This window comes from Dinoponera quadriceps, unplaced genomic scaffold, assembly GCF_001313825.1.
Source record: "Dinoponera quadriceps isolate SergipeBrazil2010 unplaced genomic scaffold, ASM131382v1 scaffold37, whole genome shotgun sequence".
NCBI lineage: Eukaryota > Metazoa > Arthropoda > Insecta > Hymenoptera > Formicidae > Dinoponera > Dinoponera quadriceps.
This window is the reverse complement of record NW_014554446.1, coordinates 89,538-101,818: the sequence shown is the minus strand read 5'-3', so window position 1 is coordinate 101,818 and position 12,281 is coordinate 89,538. Positions and strand designations below refer to the sequence as shown.

The window sequence follows — 12,281 nt, the reverse complement described above, 5'->3', positions numbered from 1 at the left end:
GTCATAAACCGTTATGATGGATCCGTAAGAAATTAACGAATCACAATCGTTCATCCTTCTATAACTCGACTGTGATTGGTCAATTTTTCATGTTTTCGGCGTAAGTTAATGGTTTATAGCCTGCATAAGTGGACCTTTATATTCGTTGCTTCACGATTTATCCCTCTAGCTAGTGATATAAATGGAATGTGCCTGACATTCGTTTCACATTGTAATTTAAATTCCCGTGTATATAGTCACCTCTTTCTTAATGCGTAAGAAAAATGTGCTTCCTCGGTTTCTTCCACGTGATCCTACTCTCGTAGTTCGAAGTGTAGTTTGAAGGGATCTCAGATTCGTCGTTATTAGTGCCAAAGATCAACAATTGCCATTTGTCAACGAAGTACGGTTTAATTTATAGTCACAGCAGTCTTAACCTTAATTTGTAATTAAACGTTCCTGTGTATAAATTTGGACCCTCTCCCCCTTTTGTACCTTGCTTTGGAAATAACTGTTTGTGTTTGTAATTAATTTGTCATTTTTAATGTTCTACATTTATTTGTACTAACATATTACGTACGAAATTATTATACCTGTTGTGTGATAAATTGTATTCCTGCATGTATTTTACTTATTAATGCAAAGTGGAGAGAGCAAGTTTGTTAACTTTAGATTTTTGAAAGTCAAATAATTCTCAGTTCATAAAGAATAGCTACAATCTAAATAAAATATATTTTATATATTTAAAAAACAGACATAACATTGGAATCTTATATATCTGTGAATCTAAGCATGCGATGTCAAGTTGCAAAGTCAATTATGATCTTTTGCAGCACAAGATGCGTAGCAGAAGCAACTCAGGAGTTCGTTTGGACTATTACCAACGAATTGTCCATAAAATAATCATGAATCACCAGAATCCGGTGACAGGACTCTTTCCTGCCAGTCCCAACAATGACCATGCTTGGATACGTGACAATATTTATTGTATTCTCGCCGTGTGGGGCCTGTCGATGGCATACAAAAAGATAGCCGATGCCGACGAGGACAGAGCCAAGACTTACGAACTTGAACAGAGCTGCGTCAAGCTGATGAGAGGTCTGCTGATGGCGATGATGCAGCAGAAGGATAAAGTAGAAAAGTTCAAGTCTACTCAAAATCCACACGATGCCTTGCACGCAAAGTACAGTTCTGTCAATTGCCAAACTGTAGTTGGGGATACCGAATGGGGACATCTTCAAATTGATGCAATTTCCCTGTACCTTCTAATTCTGGCTCAGATGACAGCTTCTGGTTTGCAAATCATTTTCAATTTAGATGAGGTAATAATATAACTCTCATGAAGCTTGCATTTTTGTAATAGAAACTATAATCTTTCCAATCAGATATATAAACTTTATCGTTTATTGTGACCTGAGCTTTCCTGTGATGCTCACACAATAAGATAATTTCTGAATTATTTTGTGGAATTAATTAAAGTGAATTATTAATCAAGGGTCTGCCAAGAGATATATGTATATATGTATTGTTTTAATGTTTCAGGTGGCCTTCATTCAGAATTTGGTATTTTACATCGAGTCTGCTTACTGTACTCCAGACTATGGGATTTGGGAACGGGGGGATAAGACTAATCACGGCTTGCCGGAGTTAAACGCTAGCAGTATCGGAATGGCCAAGGCCGCGATGGAAGCAATGAACGAATTGGATCTGTTCGGTGCTAGGGGCGGGCCTACGTCGGTCATTCATGTTCTGGGCGACGAGGCGCAGAAGTGTCAAGCAGTGCTGCAATCCATGCTGCCTAGGGAATCGAATTCTAAGGAGTTGGACAGCGGCTTGTTGTCGATCATCAGTTTCCCCGCATTCGCAGTGGACGAGCCTAATTTCATCCATTTGACTAGGGATGCTATTATCAGGAAATTACAAGGTCGATATGGTTGTAAGAGGTTCTTGAGGGACGGGTACAGAACGCCCAAGGAAGACTTGAACAGGCAAGAGATTTATATTCGCAGTCGTTCTCTGCTTCCTTGGAAATTTCACGACTCGGATGATGATGGATTCTTATTTTGATAAATAGACTCTACTACGAGCCCTGGGAACTCCGTATGTTCGAGAACATCGAGTGCGAATGGCCGTTATTCTTCTGTTACTTAATATTGGACTACTGTTTCCAAGGTAACAAGGAAGCAGCCGCGGTATATACGAAGCAACTGGAAGAGGTGATGATCAAAACCGAGGACGGTATGAAATTGGTGCCCGAGTTGTATTCCGTCGCTTCCGAGGACGTGTCGGCGGAGTACGCCGAGCCCGGCAGCCAAAACCGAATAGCCTTGGGCAGGTGTCCGTTTATGTGGGCGCAGTCTCTCTACATTCTCGGGAAATTGTTACAGGAGGTGAAGCGGGCGGAATTAAATCTCGATATTAATTTCGTGCAATCAACGCGGCGCCGCATCAACTGTTACATCGACGACGAATATTTTATCGTGTTCGTAGGGATTCCTGGCTGCCGGTGAGTTAGACCCGTTGAACAGGCGATTGTGCAGCGAGAAAAAGCCGGACGTGGTGGTGCAGGTGGTCATTTTAGCGGAAGATACCGAAATCAGGGAGAAAATGGCGCAGCACGATATACACGTGCAAACGATCGCGGAGGTCGCGCCGATAGAAGTGCAGCCCGCGAAAGTTCTCAGTAATCTCTATACGTACTTGGGTAAGACTCGAACAAAATTGTCTCGATTTGGCAAAAGTTGAAATTATCGTCCCGTTGAATTACGATAATCTCTGGCCAACATTTCGCAATCTTTCGCTTTCAGGGCGCAATAAGAAACTGGGCTTGTCCGGTCGTAAGTCGAGAGACGTGGGCATTCTCAGCACTAGTAAATTGTATTCTTTACATGACAAGATATTTGCGTTTACGCCGCAGGTAAGCAACAGCACTTCAGCCTACCTACATTTTCTCTCTCTCTTTTTTTCCTTCTCTCCCCATTCTCTTTCTCTTTCTCTTTCTTCCCCCTCCTCTTCTTTCTCTCTATCTATTTCTCTCTCTTTCTTTCACATTTGTATTTCTTTTCTTACATTTCCTCTTGTTCTTACATCGAACACCAGTTGACAGACATGACCCGCTTCTACATCGCATCGGACTATGAGCTCATGATTGATATATTCAAAGGCGAAATTAATTTCTTGAAGTCTAGTTGGCAGAACATGTTGGGCCGGCCTCTCGTGGTCATGCCCGTGAAGAACATTCACCTAGGTAATTCCAAGATTTGAAGAATCCACGGCTTTTCTCTCATAGTTGTGCATAGTTTAGTCTCTGGAATTCATTCGAGCCACCACGGCCAGGCGGACCGGCCTCAGTGGCTTTACCAAATGCAGAATTTACCGTGTGAGATCCTCGTTTGTCTCGACAGCTATAATTGTCCATTCTGAACGACTAACATGTTTGCCTGCATGCACTTGTTCTTGTCAGGGTTTTTCATTCAGCATCTAGTTAACTCTCTATGGCCTAGTGATATATCAAAAACGCACTGCGTGGAACATGATTTTTCTCAATTTACATTTCGACAGTTTGATTTTGAGAAATCAGATAGTTCCTCAACGAAAATATAATATTACCCATGGAGGGTTAAGGTAGATGAGGGGAGTTTCAATCTGTTGCGATGGACAGCCCGGTTATAGCTGGGATATAGCATAGAGAAAATGAATTAGAACCGTCAAGGTTCAATATAGTCTACGACAATTGTTTACAAAAAATTCACTTCACGAATCATTCTTGGACATTTTGACATATATTGTAGGAGATAAAGTCTCAAGTCACCTGCTATGCTTCAAACTACGTGAGATTGGCATCTGATTTGTGAGATATGTTACTTTAGTATTACAGTCTTATACTTGATTATATTCTCAGCTGGTTTCTGTCGCTCCAAACGTATCATTTGTGCTGTTATCCTTTGCTTGCCTTGTTTGTGATGTTTTAAGTTGTAGTTGGGAAGCAACTCTCTGAGAATAATCAAATGTAAGGCTGTATCTAGAACACAACTATATAATAATCCTCCATTATTTTACTCCAAGCGTCAAGTTGTAACGTAATTTCTAACAAAAAGCAGCGTTTCCATCGTTAGTAGATGTCGCAACTCCCGAGATTTAAGCGTTATTGCGACTTATTACGGCAAAAACGCCTTTTGCCAAAAATTACGTTACATTTTGTTGTTTAGAGCAAAAGGCTAAAGGCTCGCTACACCTAATGTAGATCCGGACTAAGACTGCTAATAAAAATAAAATGCTATATCTCAGGAACCAGATGCGACCCCAACGTGGTTTCAAATGTATGCGTGACTTGGAATTCCAGGCTTTATAATACATGTATGTCAACATCATAATAAAACGTTAGGCATAACTTTTTATAAATAACGATCTATATTATATTTCTTAATGCCTTTCGTGGCGCTGTTCGTTACTAACACTTGACTTGAGGTTCACTTGGACCTCTCAAAAGCGGATTTGTGAGTTGTGTTGACTTCGAAGAGACGTTTGAACGGAGATAACGAGGGGTGATCATTTCATCTTTGAGAGAAACGATAAGATATAACCACCGACGATATAACCACCACCATACGGAGATTATGCAGCTTACTATGTGTTTGTTGGTACACGCGTGTGTTGCATGTGTTAGAACTTTGACACGGAGGAATACTACACGACAAATGACGCCGCCCTGCTTGTCGACACTTTCACAACCAACTTGGCCTTCCTTACAATCAACTGGAAGCAAATGCTCGGCAGGCCAACCATAACACTTGTCGCTACTCATAATCATCTAGGTACGCTCTCGTTGCAAGCTTTAAATCATCTTACCACGAAAAGCTTGACACAGATAGTACATATGATGATGATGATGATGATGATCGTATATTACAATTTCGTAGCATGAAATTAATTGTCGGAAGTCGCATAGAGAAACTAAGATAATATATTGTTGTCTTCAGCATGTAACGAACGCAACTATATCATTACCTCTCGCTCTCTCTTTCTTTCTCTCTCTTTCTCTTATTTGATATCTAGTCAAAACTAATCTTAAATTCCTTTTCAGATCAAGGTAAGATACCGTTAGCTATGATAACCACCATGAAGAAGCTCAAGAGCGGCTATATTAATGGCACCAGAGTGTCATTGGGAAATTTGAACGATTTCTTGAATACTTCGTGTATCACGAATCTCAGCTTCCTGGGAAGTTCCGAAGACGGTCGTCCTGACAAGCTAAATCCTCAGGTACATGACGTTTAAATGGCAAACACTACCTATTAAGCTAGTCGGTGAATAGTAATAAAAATTGCTAGCGTCAACTCCCAGTTCTGTAACTTGTCGTTCAACGATAATCGAAAAGTTAATCACTTCTGACAATTTTAAATCCGATTAACCTCTTAACTTAATCTGACTCTTTGGCGAAAGTTACCTTAAATATTCTTATTATACGGCATGTGAATTATTTGATGTGAGACTAATCCAAGTAGATGCAGATCTGTTAGTGTGTTCGTTCACATTTGAAAGGTTCATCAATACTTGGAGGAGCATCTGATGCGTGCGTTCCCTCATCGTACAGGACTTCTCAACAAGCAAGGACCTACCCGTACGGGAAAGAACGTGCGGCGTAGGATGTCTGTGAAAGGCGCGATAAAGAAAACTCGATCTATAGCTGTCGAGCGTAAGTAACGTTCGTCCCGACGGCGAACTCGAAAATGGAATGGTTTGCATTTTCTAACTGTGTGTTGACTGTGTATTTTTTTAAAGAGGACCCTTAAACGCAATGTCTTCTTGTCGCTACCACTTTCCAAGAACGTAAGTGCACTAATTAAATACTATACTGATTAATGTATTTCCGTCTTTTCATTTAATAGAAATCGATGACAAATGTCTGTAAGAGTGTTGCGCTCCACTCTCGACCGTTGATTTTGTTTATTTATTTATTGTCTATGACTTATTCACTGATGGATTATTTTGGCATTTCTAACGAATAATCGCATTTTATGCTTTGCTCTCTCATGCTTGTATAAGAATTAATTTGTACGGTAAATAATGTTTTATCAGCAGTATTATTGAACACACACACACACACACACACACACACACACACATAGAATTAATTGATCTTTCTGCCCCATTGTAGCAGAGATTCTTGGAATGGCAGGGGAAGACCGTAGGGCATCATTCGCTTTAATCGCAAATCCGTTTATTGAAGTGACGGACACCACGTTGTCTCCCAGCGCTACCCAGCCGGTGATGATAGACCGCACACCATCGCCGACAGAGGAGATGCTGCCGTGGAAAAACTCCCCCAAAGTGCACAATAGACATAGAACAGTGTCTGAAACTCAGTACGCCGAGACAGAGGTGGAAGAATTGCTGTCCATGCTGCGTGAAACGGAAAGCCTCGAGGAACAAGGAGATATTCTGCAGTATCTCGTTAGTCGTCTCCCTATTTTGATTTATAGGACCAGCTTATGTATTAACTTGTGCATTTCATACATCATTACAATTCTCTCAAGGTCTTGTATGCGTAAAATCTAGGTTAAAATCTAGATTTATCTGCGTATGTGTGCACATACGAGTGCACGTACGTATACGTGGAACAACAATCCGGGATGAAACTAACAAGAATAGTAGACAGCTGTATTCAGCATGGAAAGAAGCTCAGTGAGCCCTTAGTAAATATTGCTTGTGACCGGAGTATTCGTTTAGATTCTTGATAGATGCAAGAGAGTGTACCAATCAGGAGCAATAATCATTAAGCTCTCTCACCGAGCTACTTTTTCCGCTGAACGTAGTGTTATTTGACGTTCGTATAGGTGGATTCGAAAGGGTTGTACTTCAACACCGGTGTACTCGAGGAAGGACATCCCGTTCTGGTGAAGGACTTGCTGAAGAGTCTCTACGAGAAGGCCTGCCAGCAGAAAATGTGGGGTATCGTGCGACACAGCGCCGGTATGTTGGGTAAACGGGTGGAGGACCTGGCGAAGGCCGTTACCGATCTGCTGGTGCGCCAGAAGCAGGTGACCGTCGGCATGCCGCCGACCAACGAGCACACGATAGTCGCGCCTTTGCCGGAGAATGAGCTGCGAGCTCTGATCCATCAGGCTTATGGCGACGACGAATCGACTGCTATGTTGACGCAGGAGTTGCTTGTCTACCTGGCGATGTTCATCAGAACGGAGCCGCAACTATTTCACGAGATGCTGAGGCTGCGAGTCGGCCTGATCATCCAAGTCATGGCGACGGAATTGTCGCGCACGTTGATCTGCACCGGCGAGGAGGCCTCCGAACACCTATTGAATCTGTCTCCGTTCGAAATGAAGAATTTGCTGCATCACATCATGAGCGGAAAGGAATTCGCCATCAGCAGTGGTACTGTTTTCTATTTTATTATTTAAGGTAACTCGCCAAAGTCCGATTAAGCTGATCGACGATTTCAAATTGCTGTCAGTCAAGTGCCACCTGCTCTATCTTGCTGACACAGATAGAAGTTAGTGAGTTTTTGTTTATTGTTGAACGACAAGTTACAGAACTGGAAATTGATGCTGGTAATTTTGATCATTCATCGATTAGTTTAGTCGATTGATCGAGAATTTGATGAAAGTCATCCTTAATCGCTTGAGATTCGAATAGTTCGTGTTCGAACGTAACAATGGCGTCTCGTTGTATTGCAGTTGGTCGTGGTAACTTCTCTGTCATCAGCTGCAAATCGAGCAAACTCAGCAAGGTAATGATGTTACTATTAATAGTATCATGCACAAAGTAACCTTCCATTTGAGCCACGATGGTTCTTTTAATTTTTATGTATCGATTTACGGACGTACAGCCCAGATACCGTATGGGAAATATCGAAGTATGTTTTAACCCTCTTCTATTTATTTAACGTAGGACTTGATTTTACTTGTAAGATGTATTATAGAATTGTGATTTTTTTACAATTCGGGTTTGCATTCGATAAACGTTACCGTTTCATCATGAAACTCTCACGATCTTGTTCACGAGTCACGTGAAGGTGCAGGGAGAGATAAAGTTTTTCTCCCTTAACATAGAAATCTCAGATCGGCGGCTTCTTGAGCGCCGATCAGACCGACGGTGCCGAAGCGGAAGCCGATCGGCAAGGCCAGTGGTTGCGAAGACGACGACTGGACGGCGCGTTGAACAGAGTACCGAGAGATTTCTACCCGCGTGTGTGGCAAGTACTCGAAAGGGTAAAATCATTTATTTGTTTCATAATACAAGATACGATGCTCTAATTACAATACGTAACTTTACAAAAAAAAGAAATGCCACTATTTCCAATAGTGTCAAGGTTTGGCGATCGAGGGAAGGGTGTTGCCTCAGAATCTCACGCAGGAAATGACGTCGGGTGAGCTGAAATTCGCGTTAGCCGTCGAAACAGTTCTGAATACTATACCGCAGCCGGAGTATCGTCAGCTCGTTGTCGAAGCGCTGATGGTGTTAACGTTGGTCACCGAACACAACATCGTGGCGTCTTTAGGCGGTCTGATTGCAGTGGAACATTTAGTGCATAAGGCGAATGCCATTTTCTTGGAGGATCAGGTACGCGATATTATTATATCACGTCGAACCATTGTGTTCTCCGTGTGTGATAGTCCTTCAAAGTCAGGATTGTGTTGTGTTAGAAAGACACGGGGTGAACCGTTTCTTTTGTAGACTCCTAAACGTGGTAATTACGGAATTACAGATGATCGTCGACGGTGACGCGACGTTGTGTTGCGCGAAACCAAAAGAACAACGCGAAACGACAGCGATGGGAACGCTATTGTGCGGCGGAGCGGCGTACGTTTGCCAACACTTTTATGATAGCGCGCCCAGCGGTAGTTACGGAACGATGACGTACATTACGAGGGCCGTTGCCTCGATGCTGCCCTGTCTGCCAAAGGATGCCGACTTGGAGTGCTCCATATCGTAGTAATTTTTGCGACGAACGATTTTCTCGCAGTTATAGTTAGGACATAAAGATTTGGGCGTTATAGTAATGTACATTATATGTAGCGATGAAATTTGTTACGTTTGCGTTGCGAAATCTCGGTTCTTCGGTGTGAAATAATCTTGTGATTTCGCAACCAAACACTTGAATTCCAATTGAGAAGGATAAATCGAATAAATTCCAATTGTAAATTATAAACATAGAATTGTGATGTTGAGGCATATCAACGTTCCGTTATCAAATTTTATTTTTATGGATTAAAAATAAGGATATAAGAGACGGCAAGGAGTGGTAGTTTTAAGAAATGTATTAGAGATATTGAGTTGACTAAAAAATCTTTTTGTTTTTTAAAGGAAATTTAAAGATGTGTGTGCAAACTCAAAACTTTATCAATGTATTTGATTGTTTTGTTCGATTACTTTCTTCCATCTTTCAAGCAGCTTCATTATTCCGTTCTCGAAGAACTTTCCATATTTCTCGGCGAAAAACTGCTTTAGATAGATTTTAGACTTCCAGATTGTTGAATTTTTTTCATGAAAGTAATTCTGCAAGGAATGGAATAAATAATGATCTGATAGCGCAAGGTGTGAAGAATACGATGGATGAGGCAGAACGTTCCAGCCAGTTCCAATAATTTTCGACGAGTAATAAAAGAAATGTGAGGTCGGGCATTATCTTGGTGGAAGAAACCGTATAGATTTAATTTGTTCTTTTTATTATCTGATGACTTTTCTACGATATTCTCGAAGAACACGCACGAGTTGCTCGAATTGGTGTTTAGTAACATCTGGTAACATCGAATTAAGGAACTATCGATTATATCTATTAATCGACTTTGAAAGTATAAAGAAGATAATCGATTTTTTGATAAAACGAGAATCGTATGTCCGGTCGATTGTTGTCCAGCCTTGAAGGTGGCACTCGGTCAAAATTTGTTTTCGGAATTAATCCTGACATAACTTGTTGAAAACCGACTAACAATATGCAGAAGAATATTGAGATAGGGAAGGTAAAATAAATAATTATTCTGTAATGTATGTTATTTGTGAAAGAAGTCCAAAATCATTTATTCTAACCTCGAGTCGAATAGAGATATCTGACGGTTGGTTTAACATTATTGTCATTATGGGAATATTTAAAATTATTTTCATTTTGTTGTTCTATATAGAATATACATACAAGAATTGATATATAAAATATTTATATACTGTACTCCTTCAGTATCTTAGTCTTCCCCTTTTTGAGAACATAACCTTACTATTTATATCTATTAGCGTAATAATAAAGAAATAAGTTCGTTGAGATCATTTCGAGTAAGATAATAAATACAAGATGAAACTAGATTAAAATAAGGTATAAATATAAGAAGAATAAAAAAGAGAGGAAACAATAGGAATCGAGGAAGAAAATAAGTTAAAAAATATGTCTATTGTATTACTACCTTATAACTTATCAACAAACATGTTAGAATTAATAAACTGAAAGTATATATTATAGCCTGACGTCCGAATAAAAAAATGTTAAACTTCCCGTGATTCGTTAAATTTTCTTATTTGCAAAGAAATAAAGTGTATCAAAATTCTTGTAGAAATTGTATTATTTAAAAAAACCGAAACTGTGGGACAAAGGAATCGGTGCTAAGTTGCCAGAAGCGTATAAGAAGTTCTGGAAGGAATGGAAAACACCACCATCTGCGGTTCATTATATTGAGAAAAAAGGCAAATATGAAAGGAAGGATGAAACAGAGGAAGTGTATGTTTAAATATTTATATTCAGTTCCTGTTCGATAATTCTATTGTAATAACTTTGTTAAACATATGTTATACATATTACAATCTTGCTGGCAGATTTCCTGTACAAAATATACCGATACCTTTATTAAAGTGCAAGGAAGTGCACACAGGTATATGGGGAGGTGAAAATATTATACAAGGCTTTCAGAAAAAGGGAAAATTTAAGAGGAAGGTTGCACACTTTTGGATGCCTAGCGTAATGAGATCAGTTGTCTATAGTGAAGTTCTCAACGAATATATGAGAGTTGTGATTACCTTCAGACTGGTAAGATTAATTCATGAGAACTATGGATTTGATCATTATTTATTAAAGGTACGTTGAAATCTTTAATTTGGCTGATAAAGTAGCAAAACTTGCTTTGAAGAACACGTTTCGTGAGATTCTTTACTTTTAGTTCACGAATAAACTATTATTATTTACAGACACCGGCCTGCGACTTGCAATCTAAACTTGCATTGAAAATAAAACGCAAGATACTCATAACGTTAGCAAATAAGACCCTGTATCCTGACGATCCCGAGAAGCGTGAGGAGGTGTACTCAAAGTACCAGCAATACCTGTCAGCTGTAAGAATATTTTTATTTCTCTTTCACGTGTGATGTCTCCAGATTATTAGGAGCTAATTAAAATTATATATACTAAATGTGCAGAATTAAATTTGAGATGTTTGTATATTATACCTAGGATATGAATTTATCATAAAATCATCACCGCTATGTTAATATATTTTTAGTACACGAAGGAAGAAATAGAATGGTATGGATTAACGCTCGAAGAAGCCATTAAAAAATATTTGCGGCTGACGGCGACGACTACTGTACCTCTGAAGATTCAATATAGATCAGAATTAATCGCCAAACTCAAGGAGAATAAGATTAAAGAAGCTGAAGGTGTGGATGTGGTATCACCAGCGGAAACGTACGTGGATATTATACGCATATATTATTTACGTGCAGTCCAAGATATACGAGATAAGGGTGACAAATGAAATTCTCTTTTGCAGAGATCCTTCCTGGGTAACGAAGTTAAATCCTTTCTCCAAAAGTTCGAAGCGCGATTAAGTAATTTTGCTTATTATAGTATATAAATCAAGTCTGGCAAAATATTCAGGTTGATTAATCACAGGCGTCATTAAAATTTTCGGTAGTAATTGTTTAGTGGACACAATGTACATGTGACAACAGGATATTTTCTAAGGAATATATTAATGCGTACGTAATGGAGACAATAAAATATATATATTTAACAAAACCAATTCTCCGGTTTTGATTTGATTTGATTTTTTTTTGAGACAACCATTACATTATTTTTAACGACATATATACCAAGGCCGCTATTCCGACATATTTACCCATTGTCGGTTCAGTATTTTCCAATACTATGAAAGAGGTCACGTGGACCAGTTTTACGTGATTCTCTGAAATGCAACGTCACATCAAATATAAATGGAATTTTTTTTATGGTGTCCTTATAGCTTGGGGGCATAAAAACCGGAAAATGGCAAAAATGTATTAATGCAGGGAACTATGTAGAAAAA

The 12,281-nt window shown here is 39.5% G+C and overlaps 2 protein-coding genes across 4 annotated transcripts; both read left to right on the top strand.

The window, feature by feature from the left end:
* The first annotated feature begins 818 nt into the window (after positions 1 to 818).
* Positions 819 to 9,148, top strand: LOC106749790 (probable phosphorylase b kinase regulatory subunit alpha). Of its 3 annotated transcripts, none has more exons than XM_014629634.1 (14): positions 819 to 1,301; positions 1,522 to 1,967; positions 2,054 to 2,369; positions 2,470 to 2,683; positions 2,787 to 2,896; positions 3,079 to 3,226; positions 5,063 to 5,241; positions 5,521 to 5,674; positions 6,209 to 6,432; positions 6,816 to 7,371; positions 7,674 to 7,726; positions 8,049 to 8,207; positions 8,302 to 8,559; positions 8,705 to 9,148. In XM_014629634.1, the coding sequence occupies exons 1-14, from the start codon at positions 819 to 821 to the stop codon at positions 8,930 to 8,932; spliced, it is 3,528 nt and encodes a 1,175-aa protein (XP_014485120.1). In that variant the 3' UTR covers positions 8,933 to 9,148. The 3 variants fall into 3 exon arrangements, with proteins under 3 accessions (XP_014485120.1, XP_014485111.1, XP_014485101.1); XM_014629625.1 differs by having other exon boundaries at positions 6,140 to 6,432; XM_014629615.1 differs by having other exon boundaries at positions 6,137 to 6,432.
* Positions 9,149 to 9,821: 673 nt separating this feature from the next.
* On the top strand, positions 9,822 to 11,999 carry LOC106749800 (39S ribosomal protein L28, mitochondrial). Its single transcript, XM_014629648.1, has 6 exons — positions 9,822 to 9,959; positions 10,539 to 10,702; positions 10,798 to 11,056; positions 11,167 to 11,310; positions 11,478 to 11,662; positions 11,748 to 11,999. The coding sequence occupies exons 1-6, from the start codon at positions 9,933 to 9,935 to the stop codon at positions 11,803 to 11,805; spliced, it is 837 nt and encodes a 278-aa protein (XP_014485134.1). The 5' UTR covers positions 9,822 to 9,932; the 3' UTR covers positions 11,806 to 11,999.
* The last annotated feature ends 282 nt before the right edge of the window (positions 12,000 to 12,281 follow it).

Bases quoted from the DNA above. Each gene is read 5' to 3' on its own strand.
- LOC106749790 (XM_014629615.1), top strand. From the start codon at position 819: ATGCGTAGCAGAAGCAACTCAGGAGTTCGTTTGGACTATTACCAACGA. The intron at 8,208-8,301 runs GTAAAATCATTT...TATTTCCAATAG, and splicing joins TGTGGCAAGTACTCGAAAGG to TGTCAAGGTTTGGCGATCGA. The intron at 8,560-8,704 runs GTACGCGATATT...ACGGAATTACAG, and splicing joins CCATTTTCTTGGAGGATCAG to ATGATCGTCGACGGTGACGC.
- LOC106749800 (XM_014629648.1), top strand. From the start codon at position 9,933: ATGCAGAAGAATATTGAGATAGGGAAG. The intron at 11,057-11,166 runs GTACGTTGAAAT...TATTATTTACAG, and splicing joins TTGATCATTATTTATTAAAG to ACACCGGCCTGCGACTTGCA. The intron at 11,311-11,477 runs GTAAGAATATTT...ATATATTTTTAG, and splicing joins ACCAGCAATACCTGTCAGCT to TACACGAAGGAAGAAATAGA.